At 47.2% G+C, this 23,754-nt stretch overlaps 3 protein-coding genes across 4 annotated transcripts; 2 read left to right on the top strand and 1 right to left on the bottom strand.

Annotated features, from left to right (window-relative positions):
* The first annotated feature begins 4,254 nt into the window (after window positions 1-4,254).
* Window positions 4,255-6,673, top strand: LOC109733484 (glucan endo-1,3-beta-glucosidase GIII). The gene is made up of 2 exons (XM_020292709.4): window positions 4,255-4,528; window positions 5,491-6,673. The coding sequence occupies exons 1-2, from the start codon at window positions 4,456-4,458 to the stop codon at window positions 6,420-6,422; spliced, it is 1,005 nt and encodes a 334-aa protein (XP_020148298.1). The 5' UTR covers window positions 4,255-4,455; the 3' UTR covers window positions 6,423-6,673.
* An 8,525-nt stretch (window positions 6,674-15,198) lies between these two features.
* LOC109733483 (glucan endo-1,3-beta-glucosidase GIII) lies at window positions 15,199-16,858 on the top strand. Of its 2 annotated transcripts, XM_020292707.4 has the most exons (3): window positions 15,201-15,375; window positions 15,648-15,695; window positions 15,839-16,858. In XM_020292707.4, exons 1-3 carry the CDS (start codon window positions 15,303-15,305, stop codon window positions 16,774-16,776), a joined length of 1,059 nt encoding a protein of 352 aa, XP_020148296.1. In that variant the 5' UTR covers window positions 15,201-15,302; the 3' UTR covers window positions 16,777-16,858. The 2 variants fall into 2 exon arrangements, with proteins under 2 accessions (XP_020148297.1, XP_020148296.1); XM_020292708.4 differs by lacking the exon at window positions 15,648-15,695 and having other exon boundaries at window positions 15,199-15,375.
* Window positions 16,859-20,186: 3,328 nt separating this feature from the next.
* On the bottom strand, window positions 20,187-21,602 carry LOC109733482 (expansin-B3). Its single transcript, XM_020292706.4, has 2 exons — window positions 21,195-21,602; window positions 20,187-21,085 (listed from the first exon to the last, which is right to left on the bottom strand). The coding sequence occupies exons 1-2, from the start codon at window positions 21,591-21,593 to the stop codon at window positions 20,561-20,563; spliced, it is 924 nt and encodes a 307-aa protein (XP_020148295.1). The 5' UTR covers window positions 21,594-21,602; the 3' UTR covers window positions 20,187-20,560.
* Window positions 21,603-23,754: the final 2,152 nt, after the last annotated feature.

Below are 23,754 nucleotides of genomic sequence, written 5' to 3' on the forward strand. Positions count from 1 at the left end.
CGAAACTCTCCCTCAACACTCGGCTGGATCGGAGTTCGAGGGACGTCATCGAGCTGAACGTGTGCTGAACTCGGAGGTGTCATGCGTTCGGCACTTGATCGGTCGGATCATGAAGACGTACAACTACATCAACCGCGTTGTGTTAAACGCTTCCGCTATCGGTCTACGAGGGTACGTGGACAACACTCTCCCCTCTCATTGCTGTGCATCACCATGATCTTGCGTGTGCGTAGGAAATTTTCTGAAATTACTACGTTCCCATCAGGCACGAGGAGAATCATTCTTAGAGGACGGTGCGTGGGAGGTCTCTATCCACTCATATCATCATCATCTTCTTCATCATGGTCAAATAAACAAGCTTATGTCGTCACTAAGCCGTCTTCAGCAAAGTGGCACAGTCGTTTGGGTCATCCATCTTCAGTTATTGTTAGATATGTTCTTAGAAAAAATAAACTCTCATATGAGTCTAGTATTGAGTCAGTTTGTGATCCGTGTCAACAGGCCAAAAGTCATCAGCTACCTTATCCTATTTCTACTAGTGTATCTACCGCTCCATTGCAACTTCTTTTTTCAGATGTATGGGGGCCAGCCCCTACTTCGGTTGGTAGATTTTCGTATTATGTAAGCTTCATTGATGATTATAGTAAATTTACTTGGATTTACTTATTGAAGAAGCGATCTGATGTCTTTCAAGTTTTCATCAACTTTCAAAATCTTGTTGAACGCAAACTGAACTCTAAGATCATTGCTATGCAGACTGACTGGGGTGGTGAGTATGAGAAGCTAAATTCCTTTTTTCAAAAACTTGGTATTTCGCATCATGTCTCTTGTCCTCATGCTCACCAACAAAACGGATCGGCTGACAGAAAGCACCGTCATATTGTTGATGTAGGACTCGCATTACTAGCAAATGCATCCATGCCACTCAAATTCTGGGATGAAGCTTTTTTAACTGCTACATATCTTATCAACTTGCTCCCAAGCAAAGCTATCAAACTTGAAACACCCATCACACGGCTTCTTGGTGTCACACCCGATTACACATCTCTCCGTATCTTTGGTTGCGCGTGTTGGCCAAATCTTCGACCCTATAACACACGCAAACTTGCTTTTCGTTCAAAAAAATGTGTTTTCTTAGGCTATAGCCCTATGCACAAGGAGGTTAAATGTCTAGATGTTCCCACTCGTAGGGTTTATATATCTAGAGACGTTGTCTTCGATGAATCCATGTTTCCCTTTGCATCTCTTCATCCAAATGCCGGTGCTCTTCTTCGAAAGGAAATTCTCCTTCTTCCATCACATCTTCGAAATTTTGATCACGGGGGAGACAATTGTATTGACCAATATGATGATAATCCTGCCAGTCCCTCTACTCTTATGCCTGTGCAGGTTCCTGAAGAAAACGGCGTTCAAAAGGTCAAAACCATGAAAATTTAGCTCAAGATGATGTGTTATTTCATGCTCCAAAAGAAGACGAACCTGGCGCCGATCCCGGTGATGATTTGGCGGCGCCTGGTACTCCTGCACGCTGGCAGGCCTCGGATCGGGTGCACACATCCTTTTTGGATCGCATCCCAGGCGGCCCAGATTCCCCCACGCCGACGCGTCCCCCGACAGCGGGACCAGCCGCGCGGTTGACTCCCCCTCGCGTCCCGCGCGCATGCACTCTGGCGGATCTTCTGCGCCCGCAAGTCCTGCAGCTTCCAGGGCATCCAGTGGCAGGGGGGCCACACCGAGGTCCACTGGATCTTCTGCGCATGCGTCAGATGGATCTCCTGCACCAGCAGATTTAGGAGCAGCAAGCGGATCTTCTGAGCCAGTGCTCCCTGTACACATGCAACAAGAAGCTCCCTTGCGAGTTATGACTAGATTACAAAAAGGTATACGTAATCCAAAAATACGTACTGATGGTACTATACCGTATGGCATGCTATGTATTTCAGGGGAACCAACAACATTAACTGATGCACTTGGTGACCCTAAGTGGAAGACAGCAATGGATGAGGAGTATTCTGCACTTATGAGGAACAAAACATGGCGTCTTGTGCCTGACCAAAGAGGTAAAAATATTATTGATTGCAAGTGGGTGTACAGAATCAAAAAGAAAGCAGATGGCTCCATTGACAGGTATAAGGCACGTCTAGTTGCAAAGGGCTTTAAACAACGTTATGGTTTAGACTATGAGGATACCTTCAGTCCCGTTGTAAAAGCTGCAACTATAAGACTTGTGTTAGCCATTGTTGTATCCAGGGGATGGAGTCTAAGACAGCTAGATGTATAGAACGCGTTTTACATGGTGTTCTGGAAGAGGAGGTGTTCATGAGGCAGCCACCAGGATATGAGAATAAGAAAATGCCACAGTATGTCTGCAAGCTTGACAAAGCACTCTATGGTTTGAAACAAGCACCTAGATCATGGTACTCCAGGTTGAGCTCACAGTTAAAGTATCTTGGCTTTATTGCTTCCAAAGCTGACACATCTCTGTTCATTTATAACAAGGGAAAAGTAGTCATCTTTGTGCTCATATATGTGGATGATATCATAGTTGCAAGTTCATCACAAAGTGCTACTAATGCTCTTCTACATGATTTGAGCTCAGAATTTTCTTTGAAAGATCTGGGTGATTTGCACTTTTTCCTAGGCATTGAAGTTAAGAAGACTCAAGATGGCATAGTACTAAATCAAGAGAAATATGTTACTGAGCTTCTATCTCGCATGGGGATGAAAAACTGCAAGCCTGCGCCTACACCTTTGTCCTCCTCAGAGAAACTTTCAGCATATGAAGGAGAGCCACTTCAGGAGGGAGATAGCACAAGGTATAGAAGCACTGTTGGAGCATTGCAGTACTTGACTCTTACTCGTCCAGATATCTCTTTTGTTGTTAATAAGGTTTGTCAATATCTACATGCACCTACTACTGCACATTGGACAGCTGTCAAGAGAATTGTAAGGTATGTTAATCATACTATGGGAACAGGACTGCATTTCAGACGCTCCAATTCCACTCTTGTGAGTGCATTCTCCGATGCTGATTAGGCAGGTTGCAATGATGACAGAAAATCAACTGGAGGCTTTGCAATATTTTTTGGTCCTAATCTTATTTCTTGGAGTGCCAGGAAACAGGCCACTGTATCAAGGTCAAGTACTGAGGCTGAGTATAAATCCTTGGCTAATGCCACTGCAGAAATTATTTGGATTGAGTCACTACTAGAAGAATTGGGAATTAAGCAGAATCGCATCTCATGCTTATGGTGTGATAATTTGGGAGCAACATATTTGTCAGCAAATCCAGTGTTTCATGCAAGAACCAAGCATATAGAGATTGACTTTCACTTTGTACGTGAAAGGGTTGCAGCAAAGAAACTTGAGATACGGTTCATTCCTTCCAAAGATCATGTGGCGGATGGATTTACTAAGGCACTACCAGCAAAACCATTTGAAGAGTTCAAGAGGAATCTAAATGTAGGATAGTTGAGATTAAAGGAGGGTGTTAGAATTTGTGTTTATCTCCTTGATGTAATCTCAACCTTATTCTATCTCTCTCCCGTAGCCTGCTAGGATTCCTGTAAACAGCCAACTCCTCTCCCGACTTGGTTTCCTCTTCTTGTAAGCCACGACAGGGCTGTTCTGTCTCTCTCAATATAAACCAACGCGGCTCCTCATCGAGGAGTAGGAACGCTTCCAAATCTCAGTGTTCTGGTAACCTCACCACCTCGCCGAAGAGGTTACAAGACAACAACTATTGCATGGAACCAAATACCGTGTATTTGCGTGAGCCGAGCCAATGCAGGCAACCAAACATGGTGCCAAAATTGTCACCCTAATGCGAAAGGCGTAAATGCGGGCAACCAAACTATATACAGATGTCGAGTTTTTTTCTGTTTTCCTCCAACTAGGCTGGGTTCAGCCAAGACTGAACTAGTCAGGCCTGGCTCCTACGGCAATCAAAAACACGCCCCTGGTGGCTGGAAGCAACAAAGTGCGCACTGTCCAGGGCCACTATCAGCCCCTGAGACGGGCCAGGTCAGCGGTCATCGCGGCATGGAAATTCCACGAGCCGGACAAGCTCTATGTCGCCATGCCCTCCCAGCGATGGAGCGCGACCTGTACCGGCACCGGCCGGCACGTCGACGACCCGGACGCAACGCAACGCGTGTACGATGGTGACACTCGTTCAACCGGTTTCCACAGGCAAATACACATTTTTTGTTTTTTGAAAAGGGACAGGCCGATACACATACAGTCGCTATAGCAATTGGTGGAAAATGGAAACCGAGAAGAAACTGCAAACGGTGGACTGGATCGGGAGCGAACGTGTATTATTGCGCCAAACTTCCCGGTAATGCTGAGATTTTTTAGGGTATATAAGGGACGAGTTTGCTTGGTACATTCATGCAAATAAGGGTTATAGTACCGCACAAGACACCTCAAGAGACACAGAGATAGGCGAGGAGGATGGCGAAGCAAGGTGGTTCTTCCATGCATGCAGTGGCGCTGGTCCTTGTTGCCCTCGCAGCATTTCCAGCAGGTAATATGCTTACTCAGCATACCGATCTACCAGTTATTGTGCAGTCTGATTCTTCAACTTTCTATCCTGTCTATCCGATTCTAGTTTAGATCGTTCGGCTTATGGTCATTTAGGGTCAGTTTGGTTCATTTTCCTCGCCCTTATGCCTGGAGGTTCAGGGGTGCCTGGTGTGGACATGGATGCTACAAATTTCCTGCCTGACCAGGCTAGTACGAAGAGAAAGCATTGGTTGGTGGCTTGGTGGTTGTTAGCCTGGTAGAGCATTTACTATCCATTAGTATATTCTGTGGGGCCATTACTTTATGGTTATTTTATCTAATTTCTAGCCAGGCTGCAGTTAGGGGCCAGGCTGCATGTCCAGGCATCCCAACTCGGTCGCCTGGGCCGGGCTAATTACAGTACCGGATATCCAGGCCAGGCAGGGTAGAATTTTTCCAGGGTAGCATCCAAACACTGATGCATCAAACCCAGGCACAATCTCAGGTCAGGAAAAAAGTGGCGAGGATGCAATCCAAACACGCCCTTAGTCTGTGTGGTAGAGTGTTTATTCCACATAAACTTCATAGATCTTAAAATAGAGTTGTAGATTGCCTAGCAAGGTATAGCCGCTCGGAGCTGCAGCTGGCCATGTCTGTGTGGCTCGGAAGAGGACCCTATGTATTGAGAAACTCATGTCTCTGGATGGTGGCTCTTTCATATTGAAATAAACTACTATTGATCTCGCAAAAAAATGCTTACTAATATGTGTGTACGCATGTATATCAAGTTATCAACATATTTTCTTGGAATCGTTCACTGCTCTCCGGGCAGCTATTCCTCACGCGCATATATATGCTAATAATTAAACATTTATGAGAGCAATTAATATTAATTTCTTCGTTTGTATTTGGGCGGTGATTACATGCTGTGCCTAACGTAACAAATCAAACTTATTAGCTCTTGCCGCACTTTTTTTTTTCCAGTGCACTCCATCGGGGTCTGCAACGGCGTGATCGGCAACAACCTGCCGGCACCGAGCGACGTCGTGAAGCTCTACCAAACCAAGGGCATCGACGCCATGCGGATCTACGCGCCGGAGAGCAACGTCCTCAATGCGCTCAGCGGCACGGGCATCGGCCTCCTCATGGACGTCGGCAACGGCGCGCTAACCAGCCTCGCCAACGACCCCTCCGCCGCGCCCGCCTGGGTCAAGGCCAACGTCCAGCCCTTCCCTGGCGTCTCCTTCCGCTACATAGCCGTCGGCAACGAGGTCACGGACAGCGCCGGCCAGAAGACCATCCTCCCGGCCATGAAGAACATACAAGCGGCGCTCGTGGCGGCCGGCCTCAGTGGCAGCATCAAGGTGTCGACTTCGGTGCGGTTCGACGTGGTCGAAAACACTTCCCCGCCCTCCAACGGTGTGTTCGCGGACACATCATTCATGGGGCCCATCCTTGAGTTCCTCGCCAGCACCGGCGCACCGCTGCTGGCCAACGTGTACCCCTACTTCGCCTACAAGGGCGACCAGCAGAACATCAAGCTCGACTTCGCCACCTTCGTGCCAGGCAGCACCACCGTGACCGACAACGGGCTGACATACACGAACCTGTTCGACGCCATGGTCGACTCCATCTACGCCGCGCTGGAGAAAGCCGGCAAGCCCGGGGTTAAGGTGGTCATATCCGAGAGCGGGTGGCCGTCGGCCGGTGGGGTCGGGGCGACGGCGCAGAACACGCGGGCTTACAACCAGGGATTGATCAACCATGTCCGCGGGGGCACGCCGAAGAAGCCCAGCTTGCTGGAGACGTACATTTTCGCCATGTTCAACGAGAATCAGAAGACAGGTGATCCGACGGAGAACAATTTCGGGCTGTTCAATCCAGACAAGTCGCCGGCCTACTCCATTACTTTCTGAGTCCGACAAACAAACGCCAGCTGGAAATTTCCTATATTCGAATAAGCTGCCTGTTAAATGCAAAATGCATGCATTTCAGTCAACCACTCGTCTGTCTGTGTTATGTTCTAATTTTCTTATACCTCCAATAAAACAAGTCACAGAAAAGGAAAAGACCGAGTAAATTACACTTTTTAGAAGTCATATTTGTACCCTCAATAAGGTGAAGGTGTGTCTCCCCTCAAAAAAAAATAAGGTGAAGGTGTGTCAAATTTTGCCCCATCTATTCATTTGCTCTCGTACAATATACTCTCTCCATTCCACAATGTAGTGCATCCGCATTAATTTTCCGAGATCTAAGTTTTCTTTTCAAAACGGAGGCATAAGATTTGCCTCATCTATTAAATAAGGAGAGAGTAGAGTTTAGAGTTTTACAGGACGCCCCATATAAGCGACATGACAATTACTCACACACAATGATAGTCCCTAGTTTCTTTGCGCCGGCAGTAACCCATAACTTTGCCTCTCCAATGATGGTTTGGAGGAGAATAGGCGGTGGCACAAATTTTTGCCGAAATACCCTAGCATTTCGCTGGTTCCAAATGGTCCAAGAGGTGAGCATGATGAGAGAGGACATGGCATGCCAATTAGGGTTTCGGTCATCGGTTCGCTTGACCCACCACTCCTTGACGGATTCATCAAGATGCCAACCGGGAATGTTGACGTGAGGTAGCCCAAGCTTCTCGATGATAGATCTTCAAAGCCTAAGTGTGTAACGACACTTGAAGAAGAGGTGTGGCCCTAAGTTCCACCATACATTTAACCAACGAGACCGACTGCGGCCTACTAGAGTGACACGTCGGACCCATCTTTCTGGGAGAGACTAGTATAAAATATAACATTAGGTGAAGAGACCAATGAGATCATTTTTTTTTTTTGAAAAATACAAAACATGTTCAAACATTCTCAAAAAAAATTACAGACACAAATCAATATTTGATGTACAATCTCAAAAAGTTTCAGCTCTGAATCCAACCTACACTAATAGAAACAAAAAAGCCAGAATTGGATGTGAACAGTGTCAAAATGCTATTCACCAAAGATGCCACTATTCACATTCGAATTGTGTTTTTAAAATCTCTAACTGTTCATCGAGTTTTGGGCTGGTTTTTTCAGAGTTGTAGACATACCCCGCAGGTATGTTGTCAAATAATTTCAGTTATTTTTGGAATGCCTAAATATGAAATTTTGTGTTTCATCTCATTAATCTCTCCTAACGTGAGGTCCTTACTTGTCTCCCTTGGCCAAACTCGATGGGAGAAAGTGCACATTCCTCTAACTTGTCTAACAACTCGATCACAATGGTGCAATTCTGAACTAGCATTAATGGCCCTAGTCTAAGTTACGTTGTGAACACGTTTAAGCTGCAGCCCAGCAACCCGGTAGGGTCCAGAAAGGGAGAGGGAGAAACACTACTTAGATCCTGGTGAGAAAGCGTCTGGTGAGAAAGCCTCGCCCACTAATATTTAACTATTCCCAAAGAAAAAATTAATTTTGAACTGCCCCTGGTGAGAAAGCGTCTGAACGTAACATCCAGTTGTTAGAGCAATTCTAGCAGACCCCGCATCCTCCCGACCCGCAAAACGATTTTGCAGTTCGTGGAAAAACGTCTTTGCGGGTCGGCGCGGACGGTTGCAGTTGCAGACCCCGCATAATGGACCCGTAAAAAAGGATATTACCATAATATGCTTTTTTACAGGTTGGGGTTGCGGCGTCTGATCTGGCGCATCTCCTCCCGGCCCGCAAAACTTAAATTTGCAACTCAATTTGATCTAGCATATTGCATTGCTTTGACAACATTGGATAAAAAAGCATCACCAAATCTTTGCTAGAATAGCAAGACCAAAGAAAACAAGAACTACAAGAATGAATTTTAGAAGATTTCCAATTTCCATAACTGCTCCCACTAGTTGGACTAATATCTTCTCCATGCATTCGTTGTTGATCTGTGGATTCTTGATTTTGCATTCTTCATTCTTCATCTTTGGTTCGGAAGAAGTAGATGTTGCTTCCCCTTTAGTTGCACATGCAGCCGCATCATTGCCTTCGATTGTACTAAGGAGTGCACTAACATCTATTAAATTTCTTTCTATCAACAAATCAATGTATTGCCCTTCCCAAAACCAAAATGAGCATCGTTCGTCCTGCACAAAAGAATGAGCAAGCTCGAAGTGAGCCACCGCAATTTAGCTAAAGAATGAACTGTGAAACGAGCTACCGCAAGTGCACGTACCCCGTCATTTTCGCATTTGAAGAACACCCATCCGGGGTGCTTCGGCGTGCTCGAAGTGAGCCGCAGCACTTTCCGCGTGCAGTTGTCGCACTCTATGAGCGGCATCGGCAAGCCACAAAGACGTTGCGCGAGCGCCGAGCCCGGTGGACGGCCGGACGAGTACGGCAGGCGACGACGGCGGGCAGACGAACTCGCACCTGCATGCGGCGATGTGCCCTTGCCTAGGCTGCGGGAGAGGCTCCCCGACCACTCCATCGCTTGGGGCAGCAACCGGCGGCCGGAAAAAGCCAAATCCGGCGGCCCGCGATGATGTGCCGCAGATATGCAAATCCGGCGGCCCGCCGACGCAGGGGGGAGGGGGGAAGGCCTCGTGCGCGTGGCGGCCTTCCGGCGTGCTCCTGCCGGCTGCGGTCACCGGAATCTTGGGCGGCGGCGCGAGAGGGGAGAGGAGAGGTGGTTGGTGGGAGAAAGCGCGGGATGAAATGTCACCCACCAACCGCTTCCGCTTATATGCAGGGCACCGCAGCCGCGAGGGGGAAACCCGCGTTTTCCCAGGTTGGGCTCGGAATTTTGCCGCGCCCCTTAAAAAAATTTACGGGCCGAGGCGGGATGCGGGGTCTTATCGGGCGGATTTTTCCGCCCCGGCCTGCATTTTGGCGGTTATTTTATGGGTCGGGGCGGGATGCGGGGTCTGCTAGAATTGCTCTTAAGCCTAAAAACCATCAACTTAGGATGTTGGTAGAGGCGGAGAGGCAAAGCGGAATGTGATCTGCGGTTGTACTTGTGACAGATTAACAAAGGCCTTATCAAGCTTAGTAGCTAAAATTGCATTGCATTGATTGTTAGCCCAGTTGAAGGGCCGGTTTAGGAATCTCTCTTAGAGCCATGGAGTTAATGGCAACAGCAAAGGCAACCGCTTCCACCAAATTGAAGTTTGATGGGGATTTATCGGAAGGCTTTAAAGTTAGGTTAAAATCCCTGAAGACCGTCTACGGTATGACAATAGTGGTAGATAAAACGATGAGTTTGTTGAGGAAAGATTTTTTATCCCGTGTAAGTGATAGAGCCGTAGACATTCATGATAGCGAAAGTGACGTCTGAGATAGTAGACTCGAACCAGCAAGATATAGAAACCAAATCCAAATGAACATTAGTAAACTTAACATCACTGCTATCCGAAGCAATCATGGTCCTCCTGAGGCACCAATAGACGGAAGAAATAGAATTTTTTTGACATTAGGAGGTAGCAAAGAGGAAGCTTTAAACGTTAAGACATGTTGAAGCTTGGTCTCTTAAAGAAAAATAATAACAGCACATGAAGGAAGAGTGGATGACTTCCGCAAAGCTTTTGATTCTATTTATTGGGAGGCTCTATCTCAAGTGTTGCACAAAAGGTTTCCCTCCAAGAGGGTTGGATTGGATTCATGCCTTAACACCTCTAGAATGTCGGTTGTTCTTCTTAATTTGAAGTCTGCGTCATGGATTCAATGCTGCAGGGGGCTACGCCAGGGAGACCCTCTCTCCCCCTTCTATTTATCATTGTCGCAAATGTGCTGCAACATCTTCTTAATAAGGCTTACGACGAGGGACTCCTGGAGCACCCAATAGTCGATCACCTACCTTGTCTGGTAATCGAATACAAATCTTTTGCTACAAAAATTCTTTTCTCGACTCTTGAGGTGTTCTGTATTTTGACGGGCATCCACATCAATTTTGACAAGAGTATCTTTGTTCCCATGCATGTCAATAACAGTATTTCCCGACGCTCGGCCAATCTTCCCTGTTGCTCCATTTCTTCCTTCCCAAGTACCGTTGCCTAGTGATCTGCGTCCACGCAGCATCATGGCCGCATCTACCGCGGGCCGGTCAAGGGCCTACAAATCGATCGAGTAGCTAGCTAACTATGATCGGGTGTGAAAGGAGGATGAGAAGTTGTGACACAAACGGGCGGTGGCACGTGGATTTTGGCCGCACGATTGCATTGAGTAGCTAAGCCTGGTCGTAATGGGAGTATCAGAAGCGCTATCATGCATGCCAATTTGACTTTTTGGATAACTAGCAAAGTGGCCCGCTCGATGCGCGGGCTAGGATTTTATGAAGTCAAACTTTGAGAATATATTATTTGATTTGTCAATTAAAAATTGAAAGCAAATATGATTTCATTTTCAAATATATGAATTTTGCAAACATATTTGTGTCTTTGGTATGTTTAATTTTTGTATTGATATATATAAATATATGTGTTTTCCTTCATTCTTTACTTGCTAATTGTGCATGTTATACTAACTGTAGTTTGCTGATCGACGGCATTCTTCAAATTATATTTGTATCTTTTGGCTGGCATTTTTATCATGTTGCTTAGTTTTACTGTAAATAAAAAATTAGTAGTTCTCATTATTTTTCATGTGGTCATAAGTTATTTTGCTAACGGTATGCAAGATTGGCATATTTATTTAGTGAGTTTGTACTGAAATTGATTTTGGATTTTTATATAGTATAGATATCCATAAACTCTTTGTTGGTAGTTATTTGCTTCCATAGACGTGGACACCAGTACCAAGGGTGCGCACTGTGAGAGCAAAATATAAGCCACCCATGGTATATTTTCGCTATCATATCAGTCCCTTTTTCTTACTACCAAAAAAGAACCCTTGATATATTTTGGATTGATATATGAGACACGTGCACTGACAGTAGCAAGGTGCATGTAGAAAATGTCATTTTTTTATGGATCCCACCAATTCTTCACTTTCCCATTCTATAGTATTCTTGACTTCTCCGTCTTCTTTCCCCTACTCATACTTTCACATATTGAGATTTTCCATCTTCCCTGACCCCCTTTCTCTTTCCCTAAATATTTCTTCTCACTCAACAATTGATGTCGTCGGAATGCTCCCATCAGCTTCCTTTGTTGATTTGTTGCATTTTGTTTGGTCGCCCACACCTAGAGCCACCCCCGCAGCTGGTTCGGCCACACATTGACCCTAGACGGTGGCTGGTTTGTCTCCTAGGCTGATAAACAGAGATGGTGGCGTCCGTGCCTTTGCTTGGTCATTGATTTCATCTCCCGCAGACCCGCAACCCTCTTGGATCCAGCTTCTGTTGTCGGCGACGTTTTCTTTCACAAGGGCGCAAGCCAGATGGATAGTCTCTGTATTTTCGCTCGCGGTGGGCACATCCTCATCCTCCATAGTGGCAACATTCTCTGAAGTTCGACCTACAGGTCACTATTTTTCCTTTTCCGACTCTGTAATATTCTCCCTTCTTCATATCGTTTTCCCGTGTTTGTGCGATTCAACAAATATAATGTAATTTACGAAATTCCTGTTCGTGGTAAATATTTCATCATATTTCTTTCAAATCTTGGAAAAACATGTGATTCTTTTTTAAGTGGTATATAAGGGTTGAATGAGGTACATCTAGCTATTCTTATTTGTTATGATATGTCGGATGTGGCATACTAACAAATAGATGGTCCACCAAAAGTTTTATTTCCTGTTTGGGAATTACTACGGTGCCCCTCTTTTCCTATTGAATTGTGGTATTAGTTCAAGATATGAGTATCTCCAGGATTGATTTTTCCAAGATTTACTTACGAAGATCTACTAATAAAAGGATGGTTCACCCGGTTGATGGCCGAAAGTTATCGTTTCCATGGATGCAAATATTTCTAGTATGTGATTAATATGATAATTTTTTGAAGCGCCTACTGGTGCGATGATGGAGTTGTGGTGGCATGACCCCTTCTAGCATGGTTCAAATGCTGGTGCTCAAATTTATGATATACGAGTCTTCCATATATTCTTTCTATCAAAAGAGAATCAGTATGGTAATTTGTAACTACTTAGTCTCACAGTAAAACCGAGTCATCAAATATAGTCTAGAACAATGTCATACCCAGCTTCTTGCACCTCGCCTAGCTTGAAGGCACCAGGCATCTAGGAACGATAACAATATATGTATATTTTTACAGGAACAATATATGTGTATTTGTTATGGGACATTACGCGTAGCATTTATATTTCAAACATATGACGTGGTAAATTTGTTATGTAGACTCTTTCTTTATCCTTGAAAAATTAGTGAAAATGTTAAAGATTTTATTGTTTCTTTACTTAACAAATATTCTTTTCTGAAATATTTTCAAAAATTTTGTTTCCCCGTTTATACAAAGAGATGTCGGACTTAAGGGGAACGATCTAGTAAATGTGTTTTTTCAATGCGTGACGTAGTTTGTAATTTTACACTCTAATTAGTAATAGTAATTAATTCTTAATAAAATAATAATATTTCATATTAATTTTTAAAAAATTTGTTTGATGATCTTTCTATACATCATTATTTATATTTATGCATATAATTAATAATATTGCGTATTTTTTTAAAATATGTTTGATTATCTTTCTATACATATTCATTATTTATATTTATGCGTACAAATAAATAATATATAACATGTACCTAGTGTACGTACAGCTACCTTGATTTTTTTTCTTCTGAAAAACACCTTATTAGTTGGTTAACGTACGTGTGTGTACCATAATAAGATATGTGGTTGAGGAGTGAAAGAAAAACCACGTGCGTGGAGTCCAAGCTCAGTGCAAGATGGATTTAATTTTAACGTGCGTACATGGCAAGGACTGTACGACAAAAAAAAATCTCTCTCTAAATCTTAGTCATAAATTATGGACCCAACCATCAAGCTAAGTTTAATGATCTGGCTAACGTGGCGCGTTAACAGAATTAGTTTTTTTTCCTTTTCATGCGCCCATATAAAAGGAATAATAAATGCATGTATAAACAAAGGCATGAAACCATGTCACGTTAGATTTGTTTTTTAGGAAAGTTCAACTCTAATGCATGCGTGCATATAGGAAGGAGTCAGGCCACCTCACCACAGCCTTTTTTAGGAAGCTAATGCATGCGTGTATATATGGAGGAATCAGCCCACATCACGTTACCCTTTTTTCCTTGAAACGAAACGTTTTTTTTCTGGTAATGGCAATGGTGGCTAATTTTATTCACTTAAAACACATCTAATGGCTGTAAATATTTAATCTATTAAATAGATGGTTGGATGTTTCTAATTATTGTGGAATTTTCTAGTCTATTTTTTTTTTGGGAGCCCGTCAATCACTTTTTATATATAAATAGATGTGTCATACAATTAAATAAGGAAATTGAGGAGGATGTGGGATCATATCATGATACCATATCATATTAAATGTCTTACTACTTTGTGCCATACATTGCAATTAATAAGTCAACCTAAGATACTAACTTATGATACTATGCATGGAAGTAGTATCATATAATAGTATCATATGCATGATACTAGTATATGATACTCCCCATTACGACCAACCAATAGACTAGGGTGTGAAACCACTAGATTGAAATTAAATATGTCCTTGATAACGCCCGTGCCACATTTAACGTATACACAGGCAAGTAAGGATGGCAATTTTACCCACGGGTACGGATACCCGCGGGTTCCGTACACACATGGGCAGATATGGACACACTTTTATACCCATGGGAGTATCCATACCCTAGCCGTTAAGTCATGGGTAGGGTACGGGTATAACCTTGTACCCGCGGGTATACCCATACTCTACCCGCTTGTGAACTAATGTTAAGTTGTCCTCAATTAATTATTAATTTTTCATGTGACTCGGCTAATCCAATTGACTTACGAGTATGTTGTGATTTCTAAATTTTTATACTGGCCATGTACTCATCTACCTGTTATTGAGCTGAGATGTTCATTTTTTTTGTGTCAAATGTGCTATCAATGAGTGTAAAATTGTGAACAACCTATGTACTATTTGTTCTACCCGCTGGGTACCCAATAGGTACGGTACCCGTCGGGTATGGGCATGAGTAAAGTTTCATACCTGTAAACACAGGCATGGATAGAATTTTACATCCATTGACTATACGGGTATGGGTATAGTATTGCTATACCCTACCTATACCCTAGCCATTGCCATACAAGAGACAAGTAGCTTCGTTAGTGGCGGGAAGCAACAAAGCGCGCACTGTCAAGGCCACCATCTGCCCGGCCGTGAGACGGGCCTGGTCAGCGGTCAGCACGCCGAGGAAATTCCACGAGCCAGACAAGCTAGTCATGGCGCGGCTCTCTCTGTATATACATATTGCCAAGCTATGCAAGCGACCGGCACCGGCACGCCGATGACCCGATCACGAGTCAATCACCGAGACGCGCGTATGTATGATCGATATGGCTGGCAAGCAACCCCGGACCGGATGGTGACATCCGTTCAACCGGTTTCCACGGCCCAGCGAACAAGTTGCGCATGCACCTGCGCCGGCGGCCGGTGTCATGCAAGCAGCACTTGGCACTTAGCACGTACGACAGTGGGTGCTCTGCTAGTGGTGGAAAATGGAAACGGATAAGAAATAAAGAAGCGCATGGTGGACTCGATCGACCCCGAACGAACGTCCGAACGTGTATTGCGCCAAACTGCAGGACACTAGTGCTGAGAATTTTCCTCGCAAAAAAAAAAGCAGTGCTGAGAATTTCACATATAAAGAGACGAGTAGTGTGCGTGGTACACATACACTGCATTGACGATCGATCATCGATGGCGAAGCAAGGTGTTGCTTCCATGCTTGCAGTGGCGCTCGTCCTTGTCTCCTTGGCAGCATTTCCTAGAGGTATTATATGATGGTATCTATGATTAAGATGCATCTACATCAACACATTTTGTTATTATTGTACACGGAAACTTAATATTTTTTAAAACTAGGTAAAAGATTTACCATTTTCATTAATTAAGAAGAGGGTATTGTTACAGAAATGCCGTTAATTAAAGGCAAAAGCCTAAACGGATTACTCTCACGGCATTACATTGCTCAAGTTCTTGGCACCGGCAATAGCCTAAATAGACATTTCTTCTTAATTAACGCACGATATTTTTGCATAACAGAGTGCAGTGCGCACCGGGCAGCTGCTAACTCCCACGGAAAAACAAAAGGTTCACTAACTAATCCTGTTAGCTGAACATGTATTCGAGGAACTATTTTTCATTGATCGTATTCAATCGAGAACTCACATTATTCTGTACCTTGAGACGCAACGAAACTGATTTTTTTCTCTTGGACTGTTCGATCGTAACAGGGGTGCATTCCATCGGCGTTTGCAACGGCGTAATCGGCAACAACTTGCCGTCGCCGAGCGACGTCGTCAAGCTCTACAAGTCCAAGGGCATCAACTCCATGCGGATCTACGCGCCGGAGAGCAACGTCCTCAAGGCGCTCAGCGGCACGGGCATCGGCCTCCTCATGGACGTCGGCAACGGCGTGCTCCCCGGCCTCGCCAACGACCCCTCCGCCGCGGCCGCCTGGGTCAAGGCCAACGTCCAGCCCTACCCGGGCGTCTCCTTTCGCTACATCGCCGTCGGCAACGAGGTCATGGACAGCGACGGCCAGAAGACAATCCTCCCGGCCATGAAGAACCTACAAGGGGCGCTCGCCGCGGCCGGACTCGGCGGCCGCGTCAAGGTGTCCACGTCGGTGCGGTTCGACGTGGTGACCGACACCTTCCCGCCCTCCAACGGCGTGTTCGCGGACCTTGACTACATGGGGCCAATCCTGGACTTCCTGGCGAGCACCGGCGCGCCACTGCTTGTCAACGTGTACCCCTACTTCGCCTACAAGGGCGACCCGCAGAACATCAAGCTCAATTACGCCACCTTCACGCCGGGCACCACCGTGAACGACGACGGCAACGGCCTGACCTATACGAACCTCTTCGACGCCATGGTCGACTCTATCTACGCCGCGCTGGAGGACGCCGAGACGCCCGGGGTGAAGGTCGTCGTGTCCGAGAGCGGGTGGCCGTCGGACGGCGGGTTCGGGGCGACGGCCCAGAACGCGAGGGCGTACAACCAGGGGTTGATCAACCATGTCGGCGGGGGCACGCCCAAGAGGTCCGGGCCGTTGGAGACGTATATGTTCGCCATGTTCAATGAGAACGAGAAGAAAGGGGATCCGACAGAGAACCATTTTGGGTTGTTCAATCCCGACAAGTCGGCCGCCTACTCCATTCGCTTCTGATGAGTGCGACAAACCCTGAATATTTTATGTTCCAATAAGCTGCCTTGTAAATGTACTAAAATGCATGCATTGCAGCCAACCACTCGTTGTGTGTGTGTTATGTTCTAACTTTTTTTAATCTCCAATGAAACAAGTCAAAAAAGGAATGAACAGATTAATAAATTCCACTTTCTACATGCCATATTTTACCTTCAAATCTCTATTATTAAAAGAAAATCTACTATTGTCATGATGGTTCGACGTCACCCCTATCCCTCACACATGCTGGCAAAATCCCCACGTTGCCGACCAGGACAACACAAGTCCTCCACCTCTCTCCCACACCCGGCTCTCTCCATCTCCAAACCTCTCTTTCTCACGACCCCGAACCACCCCGGCGCCCCTTCCCCACTTCTGTTCCTGACCCAGTCTCTCCATCTCCAACCTATGAACCACCCCGGCGTACCTTCTCCCGTGAGGCCGCGACCATCCTGGCTGCCCCTTTGTGTCGCGGCCACTCTGGTGTATCCACCGCAGCCTCCCCTGCTCCAGTTGCATGATGTTGTCGCCACACGTGCCCTAGCCTGTGCCGCACCCGTTAACCTCCGCTATGGCGCTACCCTGCACCTATAGCCCACGCGAGGTGCTACGCTTAGATGCCTGATGGCGACCACAACAACGGCCCACACCCTCGACAAGCTCAAGCTCGACGCTTCCTCTTCTTCTTGATCAACTCTGCCAGTGCCACTGCGTCATCGATGTCCTCCGCGGCTACACCACCGTGTCCCCGATGATTCCAAACGCCGCCGATGTCAAGAACTCATGATCTATGCCTACACATCGTGTCCGTCGTGGCCCGGGATGCTCACATGGGACCCTTGAACCTGCAGTGGCTACGAAAAAAGGCGAGCTCCGTCTTGGTCCAGTTCATTGACCATCAACCCCAATTCTCTTCTCTCGTGCAAATTAATAACCACAATGTCTTGGATCTTGTTCTAATTGTTCTACGAGTGGTCACCAGCAGTTTCGCCATGGTCCGCCGCCATGAACATGTGTGAGCTCATTTGCTGCCGTGACCAGCTGCGACCTCGTCCTCCACCGCGAGCAGCCAGGAGAGCTTGTTAGTATCCCTCTAGGGCTATTGCATTTCGTGATAAGTAAGTGTCGAATCTCACAGGGAGCGAATAGGTAGACACTACCAACCCCGCAACTACATTGTCTGCATAGCGCGTTTGTACCCAAACCGTAGCTTGGAAAAAGGGTTACACTAAACTACAAGTTCGAACGTAGAAATAAACTAAGTTAGGACACAAAGTAAAGAAGTGGGTTTTGTAAATGTAGGGTTGAATAGAGAGAACGGCGGTGTCTAGGCTTCGGTCTCACTAGTACTAGAGGGGCATCTTAGTGGCAATAGAATACTAGTACAAATATATGTGCAGGTGATAACAAGATCACAAGAAAGGACGCCTCCCAACATTACGTGCAACACAAGCAAATACTAGATCATACCACAAAGACTAATTTTGCATACAAGATCATACATCAACCTAGAACCAGATCATATATAAGCCATGGGGTTTAGTCTTTAGAGGCACGATTACCATCCTTAGGGTTTAGAACACAACCATACAATCTCGAGGTAGATCATCTTGTACCTTGTACTCCATCACATCAATACAATCAAAACAAGACGTAGGGGTTTACCTCTTTGAGAGGTCCCGAACCTGGGTAAACATCGTCTCCCTTCGTCCCCTGTTACCATTGTTCCAAGATCTACAGCTCGGAAACCTCTACCTGAGATCTGCCGGTTTTATCACCGACAGCGGGTAAGCGCTCCTCACGGAGAAGACACCTCTCGCACCACGGGCCCATGCCAACACGTCGTCTTGCAGGCGCCGGCACAGTTAATGGCCTGCCAAGTGGAAGAGGCAGTACCTGCAAACACGGTTACTTATAGACAACCATTAGGGTAGTATTTTCCCTTGAGGACCTTAGCACAAAGGTTGTTCGGGTTGGTCGACAAGCGCCATTCCTGCCTTGCAAGCAGAGCTTAATTGAATAAGCAAAGGTCATGGGGACCTATACCTCACTTCGCCTTAGGTTGGATCGGACTATGAATTTATTGCTATTTATTGGGTTACTAAAGATAAGAGACTGATTGCTATTTATTTGTTTACAGACTATGTATATACTGCTATTTATCAGGTTACCAAAGATGTTTGACCGGCAACTAATCTTACCAAAAGAAATCGTTTGTCTACGTATTGTGAATTTAGTGCTATACAAAAGATTGATCTGGTTTATTGGGTTACCAAATATTGGTTTTATAAAAGCTGGAACGGGGTGAAAACCAGGAAAAAATTGGCGGGAGGTGGGAGGACGAACGAAGAGGTGGTGGGGACAAAAACTGATGTAAGAAATCTTACGTATTTGAAGAAGTAGAGGTAAGACATTTCTTTCATATGTGAGCTGATTGTCCAACACATTTGGATGCAATGTAATTGCCTTCTGCGATGAATGATAAAGTTTATGCCTCTCCGCAAAAAAAAGAAGAGATAAAGTTTATGCCTCTTCGGATGTACATCCGATACTTCTGGCATTTGAATTGCAATGGAACTTTATGGTATTTTTTTTTACTAGACTACTGGTGGTTGTATGTAAAATGCCACTTCAAATGATAGAATTCTTGGTTATATATTGCAGGCCGGTTGTGCCGTGCCAGAAGGTGGAGGCGGTTCTACATGCGAAATCCCTTGTGGCAGTGAGAAATTGGAGGCGGTTTCCTCCGCTATGTGAAGTATTAGCAACGTAGACTTCCAGACGAAACAATGAACCACCGTTGGCCCTTGTATCAAAGCTTCCTCCAAAATCTGATTTCGTACTAGTGGACCATTTCAAGGAAAAAAGATGAAGATCCAACCGTCCGTTTCACATGCAGCGGCTCACGGAGACGACAGACGGAAACAGTTTTTCAGTCGCCTGAGAGATAGACGATCCCATACTTGTGTAATAGTAGAAATTACAAATATAAATTTATGGCGCACACAGTGGGCGGGACAGCTAGCATGCATCCCCATCGATCGAGCCCTTACATATGACACCAGCTGCCTCCTCCAGATCCCAGTGAGAATACGAAGCTAGCACACGACGAGGACACACACCGGACGTCACAGGCGACGTCTCAGCTAGTAGTATATAGCTTGACACAGTAAATCCAGGCTTGCATGCATGGACGTGCATGCCTTCCATGGATGAGCGGAAGGCATTGTTGGTGCGGAGGGCTGCGGCACGGCACGCGACGGTGATCACCGGAGACACGACCAGAGAGGAGGAGGAAGAACACAGAGAGTTTGCCGACGCACGAACGCCCCCCCCCCCCCCCCCCCCCCCCCCCCCCCCGCGCACGAACGGGTTCTTTGTATTTCTCCTCGAGCACAAACTCGATCTCCTCAGCGACTCACACAGGGGGGAGAGGGTTTTGTACCCGCGCGCACGGACATGCCCGCGCCGCGCCTCAACTCACCCACCTCCCACTCGCCACGCCCCGCACGCTCTGGCTCGCGTGCGCCCATCGCGCTCTGACGCGATCGCCGCGGCCATTCCGCGCGCCCTACGCGGCCCATGCCCTGGTCCTACGTTAACTAACCCGCGCACACACGCGCTAACTCATGCACACACGCACACCTACACTTGGGAGCGCACGCACGCACCCAAGTCTGCTCCGGCCCGAGCCCGACGCGGCCACTGCGCGCACGCACGCGCTCGCCGTGTCTAAAACCTAGCCGAGGCTTATTGCCTACAGGCATCAACCATCAAACTGGACGTCGGAGCTGTACACGGCTTCGGGCTTCCAGTCGGCGGGGATGACCTGATCGGCGACAAGCGACCTGCCGGACCCGTTGGTAACCCGCAAGGAGAAGGGCCCCCGGAGCGGGCGGCGGGTGTCCATGCGCCAGATGGAGCCCCACGACTGCCTCATCGGGGCCCAGGCCCCAGTCGCCTCGTCGCCGTCCATGAGGTCCACTTGCGCCACGTCGCCGTCGCCGTTCCCATACTCCACCAGGATCGCGAGGTAGTTCGGGTTCGACCCCTTCTCCACGTGGAACGTCACCGATAACCCTGGGTACTGGCACGGCACCCTCTTGAACTGCATGTCGATGATGCCGGCGTGGCGGAGCTCTTCGTTGCGGCCGTCCTTGGCCATGGCGCCGAAGGCGGTGCCGCTGAGGTCAAAGTGGTAGCGGGCGACAGGGTAGTAGTTCATGTCCGTGATGATCACCGTCTCGGGGACGCCGGAGCACGCCGGGTGAGCCTTGCCCACGCACCTTATCTGCACGCAACGCAACGCAAATGCATCAGGCTGGAGCTGGACAAGCACTTTACTATCTCCTCTCCTGTCTGTCAGTGTGAAGCAACTAATAAGTGGAATGCCGGCTGACCTGGTAGCAGGAGCCGCACCCCTTGCCGTCCTTGAAGATCGGCTCATTGCCGCACGACGTCATGGCGTTGAACGGCGGCAGGTTCACGTTCTTGAACCCACACGCTCCACCGTTGTCCAACGGCCCGGCGCCATCCGGAGCGCCGTACCAGGTGGCCCGGGCGTCCAGCCAGCCGCCGGCATCGACGTTGGTGCTGCCGGAGCCGGGGCTGGGGGTAGCGGGGACAGGTGTAGGTGTAACGGGGCGAGGGGTGGGAGTAGCGGGGACAGGTGCAGGGGTGTAAGGGGTGGGGGCAGGGCAGAATGCAGCAGGAAGAAACCAGGGGCAGCCGCAGCAGCCATCGGCGGCGAGCAGGCAGAGGAGAGCGACGGCGGTGGCGTAGGAGGAGGCCGCTGCCATCTATCGCTTGTTGGTATTGATTCACCTACTTCGATGGTTAATGGCTTATTGACGTTCAATCTATATATAGGCCGGCAATTCAAGTGCCTCTTGTTCGTGCACTACTCGACATCAAAATGAACTAGAAGCCGTACGTGATCGTGATGGGGTTCACATGTTGATGGAGGGAGTCACCCACACTCTTGCCCGTGGTCACGAGATGCCAAAATATCAAACCATGGTAATGTGGCCGGCTTAAGCTAGCTACGGCGTGTGCATCAGAAGACGACCATGACATGTTAAGAAAATCAGGCACAGGAGTACCCGTGAAATGGTATGAGCACGGGTGTCCATCCACGGACATAATAACGACACATCGAGAGGTTAAATATTAGGAGACTAAACTTTTTTGGAACATCGATCGATCTGCATAATCCTCCTATTACGTACGTACAAGGTAGAACCAACCACACACTTCTCTCCACGTCATAATCTGCCTCAGAGTACTTGTAGTTACAAATCACCCAGCACAATAATTTTTTCTTTCTAGAGCGTTTTTTCATAAAGACAGTGGAAATTTTTCGACAAAAAACTTGTATTGTTTACTTGAACAGCAGCAGACAATGTCACGCTGGATACTGTGGTTTACAAAAGCCGGCACAGCCTGTTTAAGATACTAGATGATTCCCCTTCCGCAATGCTTTAAGAATAGTTTGCAATATGTGGCCGGTTGGGACATGTCGATCGGGAATGCAGTACCAGCCTAAAGAAGGGGGAGAAACCCCAGTTTGGAGCTTGGATGAAAGCTTATATTCCCAGGAAAGGGCCCTCAGAAGGTCGGGCACGATGGAGTGAGGATAGAACTTTTAGAGGCAGTAGGCCTGGGGGCAGTGGAAGAAGCTTTAGTAGTGGCGCTTTCAGAAGTAATTCAGGTAGTGATAGTGATTCTTGGAGGAAGTACAATACCCTGCCATCAAAGGAGAAGGATGAGAAGAATTACAAGAAAGGGGCTGAACAAGAAGTCACAAGTCCTTTGAAACTACTACCGCAAGAGGATAATGGGAAAGATGGAGATGGTCCGGCCAGGAAACAGTTGTCGTTTGAAACTGGAAAAACGGGAAAAAATATGAGTCACGGTTCTGGAGGTGGGGGGAAGATGCCGACATCGGCCAATGTTGTAGTGGACACAATAATGAAGGATAAGGGTGGAGTTGGGGGGGGGGGGGGGGGGGGGGGGGTTGAGGTCGTGGGGGAGTTGCAGGAAGTAAATCATAGTGATGGGGGGGTGGATAAGGTCCTACCGAAGGAAAATCTGAGTGGAAAGCAAGCAAAGAAGTATAAGAAAAAGAAGAGGGAGGAGGGTAAGGGGAGCCAAGAGGGTCTAGATGTGGTTGTTGGAGAGAAAAGGCATGGCAGGGAAGTGGATACGGATGATGAGGAGAGGGAAGTTCTGAAGAAGATTAAGGGAGACCAGGAGAATGCTCAGACCAATGAAGCGGGGCTGCTGGAACAGCTCCGCGGGGGTCAATGAAAATTATAGCTTGGAACTGCCGGGGGCTTGGGAACCCCACGGCAGTTCGTAGCCTTCTGGAGCTGCAGAGGGCTGAAGATCCCGACGTGCTCTTTCTCTCTGAAACCAAAAGCTATGAGAGGGAGATGGAGCATTTGAGATGGAAAATGGGCATGCCTAACATGGTGGTTAAAAATCCAGAGGGACGCCGGGGCGGGCTCGCGCTCTTTTGGCGTAGGGGGGTGGATGTGAGACTTCGCTGGAAGGACAAGTACTATATTGATGCAGTGGTGCATGAGGAGAGTGGCATGCAATGGCGGTTGACTGGTGTGTATGCAGAGTCGAAGGCGGGAGAGAAAGGAAAGACGTGGAGTGCCTTACGGGCTTTGCAAGGACAACTGAATCTGCCATGGCTTTGTTTGGGCGATTTTAACGAGATACTCTTTGCAAATGAGAAGGAGGGAGGGCCGGCTCGGGCTCAGGCTTGTATGGATGTGTTCCGGGTGACTTTGGAAGAGTGTGGCCTGGAGGATTTAGGATTTGAGGGTGACCCGTATACTTGGAGAAATAACTGGCATGAGGTCGATGGCTATACCAGAGAAAGGTTGGATCGGGCGGTTGCTTGCAATAATTGGCAGGGGCGTTACCCATTGTATAAAGTAATAAACGGGG

Source organism: Aegilops tauschii, chromosome 3 (genome assembly GCF_002575655.3).
Source record: "Aegilops tauschii subsp. strangulata cultivar AL8/78 chromosome 3, Aet v6.0, whole genome shotgun sequence".
Lineage (NCBI taxonomy): Eukaryota > Viridiplantae > Streptophyta > Magnoliopsida > Poales > Poaceae > Aegilops > Aegilops tauschii.